The sequence below is a fragment of the Oryctolagus cuniculus genome, chromosome 13 (genome assembly GCF_051225735.1).
Source record: "Oryctolagus cuniculus isolate XC-2025 breed Fujian yellow rabbit chromosome 13, ASM5122573v1, whole genome shotgun sequence".
Classification (NCBI taxonomy): Eukaryota; Metazoa; Chordata; class Mammalia; order Lagomorpha; family Leporidae; genus Oryctolagus; species Oryctolagus cuniculus.
In genome coordinates this window covers 3,036,597-3,049,473 of record NC_142879.1, presented here as the reverse complement: position 1 = coordinate 3,049,473, position 12,877 = coordinate 3,036,597, and the positions used below count along the sequence as shown (strand labels likewise).

Sequence of the window (12,877 nt, the reverse complement as noted above, 5' to 3'; positions counted from 1 at the left end):
GGCCAGAGCACTGACAGGTGTGGACAAGTCAGAGCAGCTATGACACTGGGCCACACTCCACCGTAACACACAGCAGAGCTAATCTCAGATCCACAGCATCCTAAATTTCATGTGTATACCTTTTCCTCCACCCTGCCAAACTACAGCGCTTTCTTAGAGCAAATGCATACCGCTGAAGATTACACTAGCACACAATACCACTCTGTATCACAGAAGGCAGTGAGTACAAACCCACCCAGTAACAACAGGCAACAGCACACGACTGCTCACTCAGTAACAGAAACTACGCTAAGTATCTCATACGCATCGTCTTACTTCAGTCCTCAGCCCAGTTCCGTGGGGACTGTTACTGCCTTCCCCACGTTGCAAAGGAGGACAGCAAGGCACCGAGTTCTGCTCCCACTGTGGTACAGCTGGGAAGCAGCGGTGTTGGGATCCAAACCCAGGCAGCTCTGCACCAGAGCCCACAGCCCAAACCATTATTAGCTGTTGGCTCCATCTGTGATTATTTTGGAAGTAGGGGCTGGATAATAAAATCCATCTACAGATTTGATGAAAGGAAAACCATCTGAGAATTTGAAGTGAATCATATGACATCGATGACACTCATGGTCAAAACTTCACCCAATTCATGTAATGACGACATCTCCCACAAATGCACTCTCTATGCTTTTTACGAAAAGCTTCTCATTAAACATTTCCGTGACTGCAAGGGTAAATATAAAGAAACTATTATATATACTTTACACAACGTGCCAACATAAAAAGATGATAAACAAACTTTGCGGAGTAACAATACCTTCACTGTCCACAATCCAGCTGCTGGCTCTTTCACATTCACCACTTTGGCAGAGTTGTGGATATTTAATAGCTCATTCAGGCCAAATCCCTTTTTTATCAGCTTCCCTGAGAGACAGACATAAAGGTAACAAACGTAATCTTTCTTTCAGCTGTGTATATTAGCTAATTGAGCACTATGTAAAGCTCAGAGTGAGATCAGATTTCACAATACCCTGAGGCTTTTTATTTTTTCACTGACTTGTGCTGCGAACTAACCCAGAGTCCTTATTCTCCACTCTGTGGCGGAAGGAAAGGCATCCTGTCCAGGATACAGGAGGATTAAATGATGGACATCTGCTCCAGGGCTAAGAACACTATTGTATCTATGTATAAAATGTGCTTGATTTTAGGGTTCCTGGGCATGGGAGTAAAGTAATGGGCTCCCATTTGCTATGCTGATTCATTGTAAAATGAGACTAACAATGGAGAGACTGGCATCAGCCCAGATGACAAATACTGTGGCTACCAAGAAGTTACGTGCAGTCACTAGAGATACTTAGATTAAACAGAGGGCAGACATGGCAAACTGGAGCAAATGTCTCTTTTGGAGATCACTCATGGTATTATTAACAGGAGGGCCTTGGGCATCAGTTTCCACAAAGTGCAAAACCGTAACCAGTGTTTCACACAGCACAGAGAAGGCTTTCACTTGTCCCGGGCATTTCTAAAGGAGCAGCTGAATGAAGGAGCATGCTACCACCCAGCTGACCTGAGATTTACCTAAAGTTGCTAATGGGAACTTGGAGTGGAAGAAAAGCAAACATGAAAGTAAATACTGTTGAGTATTCACTTCCTTCTTGGCTCTCTATGGACTACTGCATGTTTACAAACAAATCCAGTTACAACCATCCTAAGTTTCAACCCAAACTTCTGGAAATATATGCCCAATAACTTTTAAAGAAGTACAAACACAATGCAAGGAACACAGACAAATCCACCAAAGAGGAAAAATCTTCAGGAGTCTAGAAAGAGTTTTTACTTGTTTTACAAATTTCAGTGTATTTGTCAGTATCGATAAGGCCTTTAAGAACAATTTCACGTGCTGTTTCTTTTAGGAGTTACCTAGTTTCTTCGAAGACTCATAGTATAAAAGTTAGTTACCTTCCTCCTCATCTAAAAATATTCACAAATAGAGAAAATATACAACATTTACTAAAGCCATGATGAAAATAAAATACTTTTATAACATCAACAGACAGAAGTTGTTCTAAATACAAATGTTAAGAGAAACAAGGTTTCTGTCTTTACTAGATTGCTCTTCAATGCTTGTCTTACTGTAATTATCAACCAGCAATGGAATCAGGTAATCTTAGCTTTAAAGATAATTAAGTGAGGAAGCAAATTAAAACATTTTCCTGATGAGAATATAAATTTGATTTTAAGCAATTGCTTCTGTCAAACCTTATCAAGAAAATGACAGTGAAAAAACAGAAGTTTTTAAGTGGGATTCATTTAAAAAATAACAGAATACAATAAATTATTGTGTTCCTAATTTATAGATTAAGAAAATATAATTTCAAGTTTAATGTAAATATTTTTCTTTAGGATAATTTCATTATAATTAAATTTACTGAATAGTTAAATATTAAAAACTGATATGGTCAGATATTAAAATATTTAGCCTTAATCTCATGTTAATTCAATAGCCTCAGAATCACAAAAGGTTTTTGTAAACATCTTCCCCAGCCACTCCTGAACACACTGAATTTACTCAGAGTTAACATTAACTTGACATAAATCAGTGTGCAAGAAGTGTGTCACCCTCCTTGGCTTCCGCACACTTTCTGCAGTTTGAGTGACCTCACCTACAGGACTGCGAATTTCAATCAGGGGCGAAGGACCGCTCAAGGACACCGTGACTTCTCTCAGGCTCGGATCAAAAGGGATTTCCCAAGTATTGACAGCCTGTTCCAAATGGTCTGTGGATAAAAGGTGAACTTTGGAGGCCTGCACTGCTTCTTCCACCCACTTTAACACCTGGAAGAGAAAAGGCAAAGTGTAAGTGACACTGGAAAGTGAGGACAGCTGCATATGACTGCTAGCCCGGGGATGCGCAGTCGGGGCCGCCTGGTGTCGGGCTCCAGCCACCAGTGAGGGCACCGTGTAGAGGCAGAACAGCATGTCGGTGTAACCCATGTTCAAATTTCAAATTCTCTATTTTGTAATCAAATATTCAAAATGATGCCAGAGAATCTGAAAACCACTAAAGTGAGCCTTGCAAAGATATTGCAGTTTTCTAAGTCTCAAGACAAATGGGAAAAATAAAACCCTATTAAAAAAGTGACACTGATATTGTGAAATCCCTTTTTATCTACCTTTTCTGGATTTTAGTTCTTTCTAAATGTAACTTATAAAAGATACACACTTAGCAAATTACCAGATCAAATTTGAGCATATTAGGTAAATTGATTATTCCAAGTACAGTGTATATTAAATTACTGATATTTAAAATATCAACAAAATAATCATTCTCATGTACCAAGAATAATGAGAAAAGCATCGCATTTACTTCAGGTTACAATCAATCTAAGTAGTAGTGTTTTTAGGAAGATATTAAGAAATGGGGTTGTTACAGGGTCCTAACGTCTCATGGGAACAAGGAGAACTTCCAATTGACAAAAATGTTTTGTGAGAAGACAGACACATTCTCATTGGAAGAGCAGTGTGTGTCTGGACAGGTACTGTGGCTGATTTTACTACAGTTCATTCTAAACCAGGGCAACCTTTAACCCGCCTCTCATCTTTCTCCAGTCATGTACCCTTCCAGGCTGTTTATTATCATTAACAATCTCTCTTGTAATCAGGCATAAGAGACTAAACAGAGCTTAATATAAAGCTCCAGTTACACTAGTAAAAAAGAAACAAAAGCATTTTTAAAATTCCAATAGAAGTGGTCAAAAGTTAGGTGACCAAGCAGCAAATACTGGGCAATATCTTCATTTTCTATAAAAACTATTCTTTTACCACTTTTTCCTCCTCCAAGTTAAGGGCAGTGGTGAAGCTGTGTTTGCACGCAGTAACAATATGAGGCAGAGAGGGTCACTATGAAATAAATGTTCGTGGTGCAAGGTCCTCTTCCAGGTGGTAGGTACCGATGAGTGTATCTTCAGCCAATAGCTGGTAACTGCTCTTCTTCTCTTAGTACTTACTCAGCTTGTTCAATGTATTCCGTATTATTTATTTTTCATGACTCTTCCTGTCTTCACTCCAGGGTCAAAAATCACACTTCCTGATTTATTTGTATACCCGAAACTATGTGGTTGTGCTCCACACATGATGAAGGCAAGCTATGTACAATGTCAAAGAGGCTGATCATAGTGATGGCAATGCTGAAGGTCTTCCTGAGTGAAAGAACACTGTGGGGGACGGACATCTGGTGCAGTGGTCAACACACCACTTGGGACACCATATCCCATAGACCCCAGTGCTGGGTCTGCGCCCTGGCTCTGCTCTGCACTCGGCTTCCTGCTAATGCACACTGGGCTGGCAGCAGGAGTGCCTTTCTCGCCCTCTCTGTGATCTCAAAGAAATCTAAAAATGTTTAGAAATAACACATCATGCAACAATCACAGAGTTCCCATGTTAATGTCAACCACACATAGCTGTGAGTATGTGCGTAACTCAAGAAAATGGAAAGGGACAGGTGTGGGGACTGGGAAACATTTGATCCATTTGAGTGACAGTAAATACCCTTGAGTAACTTCTGATACAACTGAAGAAGACAAAGGACAGAAGAAACTAGAAAAATTGATTGACCACTGGCTTCTAAGGGCAAGGCAAATAGCATGACCATAAATGGATCCTTAATTGAAAAGGAAGAAGGGGGGTTAGAAATCCAGCAGTACCAAGAACTGCACGATATCTCAGCTTAATAATGAAATGCAGCAGCATAAAGTAGAAATGGAAGGGAAGGTAACTTTGATAAACACCCTTCTTTAAGTTTACAATGTATCTCTGGGTGGCTACTCACATATATCTTTCCTTCAAACCCAGGGTAGAGAGGTTATGATTTATTATTGGAAATCTATCCTGCTGTCTATTAGCTGAAAATCACTAAGTCTTGTGCACTCTAAGGAAAATAGAAGCCTTCCTAAATCTGGTTGTATCTCATCAGGGCAAGTGTGTTCAAATATCAGCAGGCTTTAGTTGATTCTTAATACCACTTCCAAATCATCAACATTTATGAGCCTCCCACAGAGGGATTACTGTGTATCATGATGCGACTTGCTAGGAAAGATACAATGCAGATTTCTGTCAGGAGTCCCAAATCACCTTTTTTTTTATCTACTTATAAAAGAAATCGAATTGAAAACAGATGCAACTCATTTTACTAGAAAATAGATAGTAACAACATTGTATTAAAAAGATAGGTCACTGAAAGCTACAGAGTACACCACACATGAAATTGCTGGCCACTCAGTTTGCCAGATATTAAAAAACAAAAAAATCTAATCATCGGTGAGAAACGTTCTCCTAAGACTGGTTATTATATTATCATGACAAGAGGAATAAAACTAGAATCATGTGAGAACCTTTGGATCGTTCGTTTCTATCAACACAAAATCTCCAAGCCACTACGGAGCTATCCGCAGCACATGAAAGCTTTAATGTGAAGACAAAACTGACGACGCAGGGGAGCTGAGGGCGCAGGGGAACTCTGGGGCCATCCAGTTTGGCAGATGAAGATACCTGGCCTGAGCTCTTGTACTTTTTACAAACCTAACCATTCTGACCCTGGCTCCATAGCTGCATTTGTGTTCCTGAAAATGCACATAAAGATTTTTTAACTTTTTAAAATATTTATTTATTAAAAGGCAGAGTTCAGAGAGGCAGAGGCGGGGGGCGGGGGGTCTTCCAACTGCTGGTTCACTCCACAGATGGCTGTTAACACCTGGAGCTGCGCAGATCCAAAGCCAGGAGCCAGGAGCCAGGAGCCAAGAGCTTCCTCCAGGTCTCCCACATGAGGGTGCAGAGGCCCAAGCACTTGGGCCACCTTCCACTGCTTTCCCAGGCCATAGCAGAGAGCTGGATTGGAGGTGGAGCAGCAGTGCTCATATGGAATGCCGGCACTGCAGGCAGCGGCTTTTACATGCTATGCCACAGTGCCAGCCCCCAGATTTTGCGACTTCTCTAACAATCAATAAATAACAGTAAGTTCAAGAGAAATGTAGTATCAGAGGCTGGGGAGGAGAAACGGCGGGATAAAAGGCATGAGGTTGATTAATGGGAACGAACTTATAGTAGACAGTAGAAAGATATCCTGGGGTTCTTATGCATAGTAGGTTGACTACAGATAATGATAACGGACTGTGCATTTCTCTATTTTTTAATTTTATTTATTTATTTATTTATTTATTTATTTATTTATTTATTTATTTTGACAGGCAGAGTGGATAGTGAGAGAGACAGAGAGAAAAGTCTTCCTTTGCCGTTGGTTCACCCTCCAATGGCCGCCACAGCCGGTGCACCGTGCTGATCCGATGGCAGGAGCCAGGTGCTTCTCCTGGTCTCCCATGGGGTACAGGGCCCAAGGACCTGGGCCATCCCCCACTGCACTCCCTGGCCACAGCAGAGAGCTGGCCTGGAAGAGGGGCAACCGGGACAGAATCCGGTGCCCTGACTGGGACTAGAACCCGGTGTGCCGGCGCCGCAAGGCAGAGGATTAGCCTAGTGAGCTGCGGCGCCGGCCCGCATTTCTCTATTTAAAAAAAAAAAACCCTTGAAGATAGAATTTTTAATGTCTCCACCATAAAAAAAATTAAATTTTTGAGAAGACATATTTACCCCAATAGACATTACACAATATATACATGAACTGAAAAATAACATTGTACCCCATAAACACAAACAATTTTTATACATCTGTTAAAAATTTTGTAATTTAAAAAAAATAAAAACACAGGACAACAAAGAGGGAGGGAGGGACCCAGAGGACAGTGAGGGTCCAGGTCAGATACAATGGAATTTAAAGACATTAAGACCCTCTTGCAACTCCCTCCAAAAAAGTTCATGGAAAATGGAAGTAAAAGGTAAGTTTTCATGAATTTTTAAAATGTATGCAGTTTCTTCATAACACACATTTCCATGAACTTTTTCAAGACTCCTTGAATAAATGGATTGCAAATTTTTTTGCACTAAGATAAACTTAGCTTTTAATTCCATTCTCTACAAAGTTTTTGAAGTATGCTTACACATCATCCTGTAAAAATAAACTTAGATATCAGCACATAATTTCTCAGAACAGAGTCCTGGAATAAACCCCCTCCTGTTCTGACTTCAGGCAATGCTCAGACGATGATCCCCCCTCCTGCACCCCTAGTGCATGCACCTGCAGAAATCAAGTGCACAACTCACGCCAACACAAGCATTCTGGACCCACAGAAATCAGGTTTCTCCCTGTAAATGAGTGAGTTGGCATCCTGATCTCACACGGCACTGCTGGCTGGAGTTCGGCTGAGACAAGTACATTTCTGAGGATGGATCTACTCAAGAGCGCCGACCATCCACTGTCACAGCGCGCGGATTTTAGCAGATGCACCAAAGAAATGCCACTTTCCCTGACAGTATTCCCCGATAACACCCATGTGTATTTCCTTTTTGTGCACTATGAGCCTACTTAATGTGGAGAATTCTACCGTGAGCTTTACCATAGTAAGTGGTTGTAAATCAGGGTGGCTGGTGATTCACTGTATAGTTCATAAATGTTCAGGATGAAGCTAAGCCAAATGAGGAATAATTTATGCAACATAAGTTTTTTTTTTTTTCAAAAAAAAAAAAGACTTTCTGAAGAAACTAAAATTTCTGCCCAGTGCATATAGAGAATATGGATTATAAGGGGCAAGAAATTGGAAGTGTATTAAAAAATTTGTGGTGATGGCTGCACAATTTTCTGATCAGACTAAACACCATTGGATTACACACTTCCAATGAGTCAACTGTATGAAATGTGAATTGTATCTCAATAAGTCTGTGTTTAAGCAACTGGAGCTCACCGGTGACTACAGACAGTGGATCAAAAGAGTGACTCTCAGCTTCAATCCAACGAGCACTGACATCTGTGTAAACTACCCGACTTCTGACGTGATGGAAGGTTTATCGTGTGCAACAGCTGAAAAAATAAAAGCACACCTCAGACATTGCTGAGGATGAGGTCACTCCTGCTAGCTATTTTAAAATATCAAAATTTATTTCACTAATTTATCTTAACAAAATTCTTGTGTGTCACAACTTACATGTGTTACAAATGATAGAGGAAATTCAGTCTGCCAGAAAATATGCTTTATGTAAAATTAAAAAAAATAAAAGATTGACTTTATCACTCATATCTCCCAAGGATTCCTTTGCTTGACCATTTCTTATTTCATTTTTTTCTTCCACTAAGTACCTATCATTTTTAGTGTGGCAACATCTTAGTGAGTTCAATGGTTCCACTGAAATTCTTCCTGCTTTAAAAGGAAAATAATTTGGGGACCAGTGCTGTGGCATAGCGGGAAAAGCCTCCGCCTCCCAAATGAGCGCTGGTTCTAGTCCCGGCTGCTCCACTTCCAATCCAGCTCTCTGCTATGGCCTGGGAAAGCAGTAGAAGATGGCCCAAGTCCGTGAGCCCCTGCACCCATGTGGGAGACCCAAAAGAAGCTCCTGGCTTCAGATCAGCACAGCTCTGGCCATTGTGGCCAATTGGAGAATCAATCAGCAGATGGAAGACCTCTCCCTCTCTCTCTTTCTCTCTCTCTCTCTCTCTCTCTCTCCCTCCCTCCCTCTCTCTCTGTGTAACTCTTGACTTTCAAATAAACAAATCTTTAAAAAAAAAAAAAAGGAAATGAAGCTGTAACAATACACAAATACATACCCTCAGATACACATGTACATACATCCACCAGCTATGGCCTCATTCCTGGCTACACTGAAAGCGGGCAAAGTCCAGACAACACTCAGGCTCTCTCTGAATAATCAACCGCCCCCCCCCCCCCCAGTGATGGGGAATGACTGTAATCCCTCCCTCTGGTTCCTGATCCCTATGAGACCTGCATTTTCTCTATCAATAGATACACCGACACTAACACACGTACTAAGGCATGACATGAAACGCCACTGCACATGAATTTGAAACTGCTAAACTGGAGTCGTGGATGGCCTCGGGCATCCCTGGCTCCCTGCAAGCAGCCTCAGAGCTGAGTAAGTCTGCACACCTGGTACATGCCACAAGGAGTCATGGCTTTCAAATCCTCACAGGGGGAAGGGACAGGAAGTGTGAAAACAATTTTACAGAAGCACCTCCCCTTCTAGAGAACAACCTTTTGCATTAATAAACAAAACGCTTCTTTAGAAATTTGTCATTTCATAAATGGGTATAGAGTTCTTTCAAGTGTTTCTTTGTAGTCGTTAAATAAAACTTAAGGGCACAACTATTCCACAGCACTAAAATAAATGTTAATTTTTAGCCACTAAGTAGGCATTTGTCTGTCCTAAGCCGCTCTCCTAAACCCTCACATTTTACTGGAAGGGAGCTAAAACACAGGAGTATCTGGTTTCCATTGCACATGTAGAAATTCTTAGTTCCTACAGCACATCCTTAATGAAGGTTAGCAAGATCTTTCCCAAAAGACCTCAAAAAACAAAACCAAAACAAAACAAAACAAAAACCAAAAAAACAAAAACAGGCTTCATTACCAAGAACAACTTTGGGCGGGAGGAGTGGGGCCTCAGATCTGGTTACTAGGGTTAGGAACTTGATTTCAACTAGTTTAGGTCTACAGGGGGAGAACTGTTCCTTGGGGAAGATACCTACACACTGAACCCAAAAGACTGTTAATGTCGATGAGGAAGAATCAGAATATTTGTGGACTTATGGCTTCCCCACTGGCTTCTGGGGGCAGATTTACTGCTGTTTTTAGCACTCACCTGCTAAGCTCTATGCTAAGATTGTTAGACATCTTACCTCATTTAACTGTGTTTTTTTTTTATTTGTTTTTTTTGTTTGTTTGTTTGTTTGTTTTTGACAGGCAGAGTGGACAGTGAGAGAGAGAGACAGAGAGAAAGGTCTTCCTTTGCCGTTGGTTCACCCTCCAATGGCCGCCGCGGCCAGCGCACCGCGCTGATCCGATGGCAGGAGCCAGGTGCTTCTCCGCTTCTCGCGGCTCACTAGGCTAATCCTCCGCCTAGCGGCGCCGGCACACCGGGTTCTAGTCCCGGTCGGGGCGCCGGATTCTGTCCCGGTTGCCCCTCTTCCAGGCCAGCTCTCTGCTGTGGCCAGGGAGTGCAGTGGAGGATGGCCCAGGTCCTTGGGCCCTGCACCCCATGGGAGACCAGGAGAAGCACCTGGCTCCTGCCATCGGATCAGCACGGTGCGCCGGCCACAGTGCACCAGCCGCGGCGGCCATTGGAGGGTGAATCAACGGCAAAGGAAGACCTTTCTCTCTGTCTCTCTCTCTCACTGTCCACTCTGCCTGTCAAAAAAAAAAAAAAAAAAAGATATCACCTCCACATTTCCAAACAGCCTCCTAAGTACCAATGCAACAGCACCCTCAAAACCCAGGACCTTTAGGAAGTCATAGCATTCAGCTTTAAGTGCGCATTTGAAACTCAGAGGACCTGGAGGACCTCAAAGCTCCCATCATTTTCAAGGTCACTTGATGCATAAACGCTGGAAAGCGCCGCATATCTGAGCAGTAAGGAAGCATGGTTACCTCCTCAGAACTGTGCCTACAAAGCACACGGAACCTGCTCTCTTTCTGTTAGTGACATATAAAGAAGAGGAGCCATCACTGTGTTCTAAAGTGACTAGAAACACATTGTAAAGGTGGCAAAAATGCAACGCTACACTGCTTTTAAAATCTGGCACGATGAACAAAAATCTCATGCATACTAACTCTTTCCAGATTTCTTCCACTCTCTAGAAAAAAATCTTTTAATGCATATTACAACCTTGATTTTACTGGTAACATTAGCAATGATCTAGGTGAACGGTCAGCAGTTGCCAAACATCTTTAGTGAACTACAGACACACTTTGTCAGCTGGAAGATCATCACCCAGAGATGGCAGCTGGCAAGAACTCTACAATTCCATGCAGAAGGAGAAAAGCAAAGCAGCAAAGCCAATCTGGGACGTAAATGAAATCAACGGATTCAATCACAGAAAAGTCAGGTCCATCCGCATAGATGTGCGGGAGAGAAGAGATGGAGAATAAAAGAACAGGACGCTGTCAACACCTTGGGGTTGCAGGGCGGGGAAGCAGGAAAACAGCCTGTTAGGGTCTTTGGGAGAGACCCAGTTTCCATTTATTTTAAACAACATGATCAAAGTATATTAACAACCAGGAAAGACTCACACTACTGAAAGGCCTGAAATGGGGTTTTATAGTCAGTGAAGAACAGTCATCTGACTCAACAGCAGGTTCCAGGCCAGACTCAGAGAGGTGACAAAGAACTCGCCCTGCCTGGGGTAGTTCACGGGGCCAGATTCAACCCGCGCACACAGCACTCGGGGACAAGCGCATCCTCTGAGCCCTGGCCCTGGCCCAGCGAGGGACTCAACTGGAGGACAACGAAAGGCTGTCCAGGACAAGGCAACAGAGCACAGATGCCCCCAGGTCACTCCTGCTTATTCAAGGCCAGGTCCAAGGTGTAAGGACCCAAAGCTGATACGATGTTGAAGCCTTTTTAAGAATACAAAACTACAAGCATACAAGTCAGGACAAAAACAGTTACTCTCAATGAGAATAAACTGTTAAAAGCTGACAAATATTACATATCTCACAAAATCTAGAAAACAATGCAACTCTGTTGCTGTTATTATTTGATTAGAGTCTATGGCATTTTCTTCCCCTGCATTTTTGGCTACCTACCCTTTGAATGCCTATTCTCTCTCTCTCTCTCTCTCTCTCTCTCTCACACACACACACACACACACCCCACAAAAAAACCATGGTAATTTCTTTTTTGGAGAGAGTAGAAGATAATTCGGTCTTTTTTGAACATCATTTAAAAAAAAAACAACTTTTTCTTATCTCATTAAGTGACTTCCTTCTCCCTCCCTCCCTCCCTCTGTGTGTCTCTCTGCCTCTTAAACACATACACAATTTTCAACTGAAAAACAGAAAACCTGTTTTACAAAGCACCCATTCTCGTACCACCTGCAAGCACGCACTTGGAACATCTTAGTGTTCCTTTCCCTCTGCATACATGCAGCCTTACGAACACTGCACTACGCAGTTTGGTGCCTCTCTTATGTCCACAAATATTAACAGTTACCAGGCGCTCAACCATCTGGGAGGCCCTGGGGAGTGCTCCAGAGGTCAGAGTTCATCTCCTGAAGTCTATTTTTAATCATTAAATGAGGCAATAATGATGTGCTCAAGGTCAGAGTCAGGAGATAAACTGCAGGATTTATACTGTGATGTGAACTAGTCAGCCTGCAGTCCGCGGTCAGGAGATAAACTGCAGGATTTATACTGTGATGTGAACTAGTCAGCCTGCAGTCCGCGGTCAGGAGATAAACTGCAGGATGTATACTGTGATGTGAACTAGTCAGCCTGCAGTCCGCGGGAAAAGACAACCCCGGCACTAGATACTCCTTCCCAAGGCTAACGTAGGTCAGGTCTCACACGGGCCCCTCAGCAGAGGCTCATTACACACAGTCGTCCCTGCTGGGACCACTCAGAACTCTGCTTACAGAGTACAAAGAAAGTGGCTGGAAGCTGCATGTGACCCACAGCTCGAGTGGAGACTCTCTGGTCTTGCTCTCGAATGCATCGTGGGGCAGGGCCTTTCTAGTTTCTGATCCATAACTGAATTTTACTGTAATCAGCTATGCAGTCACCATGAAGTTCTAGGTTAAAAATACTGAAGTCAGCCTCTTGCATTTGGAGCAATTTAAAAATATAGCTCAATGATTCATTAAGAAAACAAAATATTTTGGCCTGAACAGGAGTGGGAAAGAATACTGGCAAGAAACATGACCACGGTGTTGCAGCAATCACAAGCTAGAGAAACGGAATTACAGGCTGATTATTTAATACTCTGAACACATAAAATATCT

The 12,877-nt window shown here is 42.4% G+C and overlaps 1 protein-coding gene across 2 annotated transcripts in view; it reads right to left on the bottom strand.

The window, feature by feature from the left end:
- The window catches only part of HMCN1 (hemicentin 1), a 469,239-nt gene that overhangs the window by 304,019 nt on the left and 152,343 nt on the right, over nt 1-12,877 (bottom strand). For both annotated transcript variants that reach the window (XM_051820384.3, XM_070055057.2), the window contains exons 5-6: nt 2,646-2,817; nt 800-906 (exon numbers count right to left, since the gene is read on the bottom strand). In XM_051820384.3, coding sequence (XP_051676344.3) covers nt 800-906; nt 2,646-2,817 — 279 coding nt within the window. The remainder of the gene's footprint in view (nt 1-799; nt 907-2,645; nt 2,818-12,877) is intronic.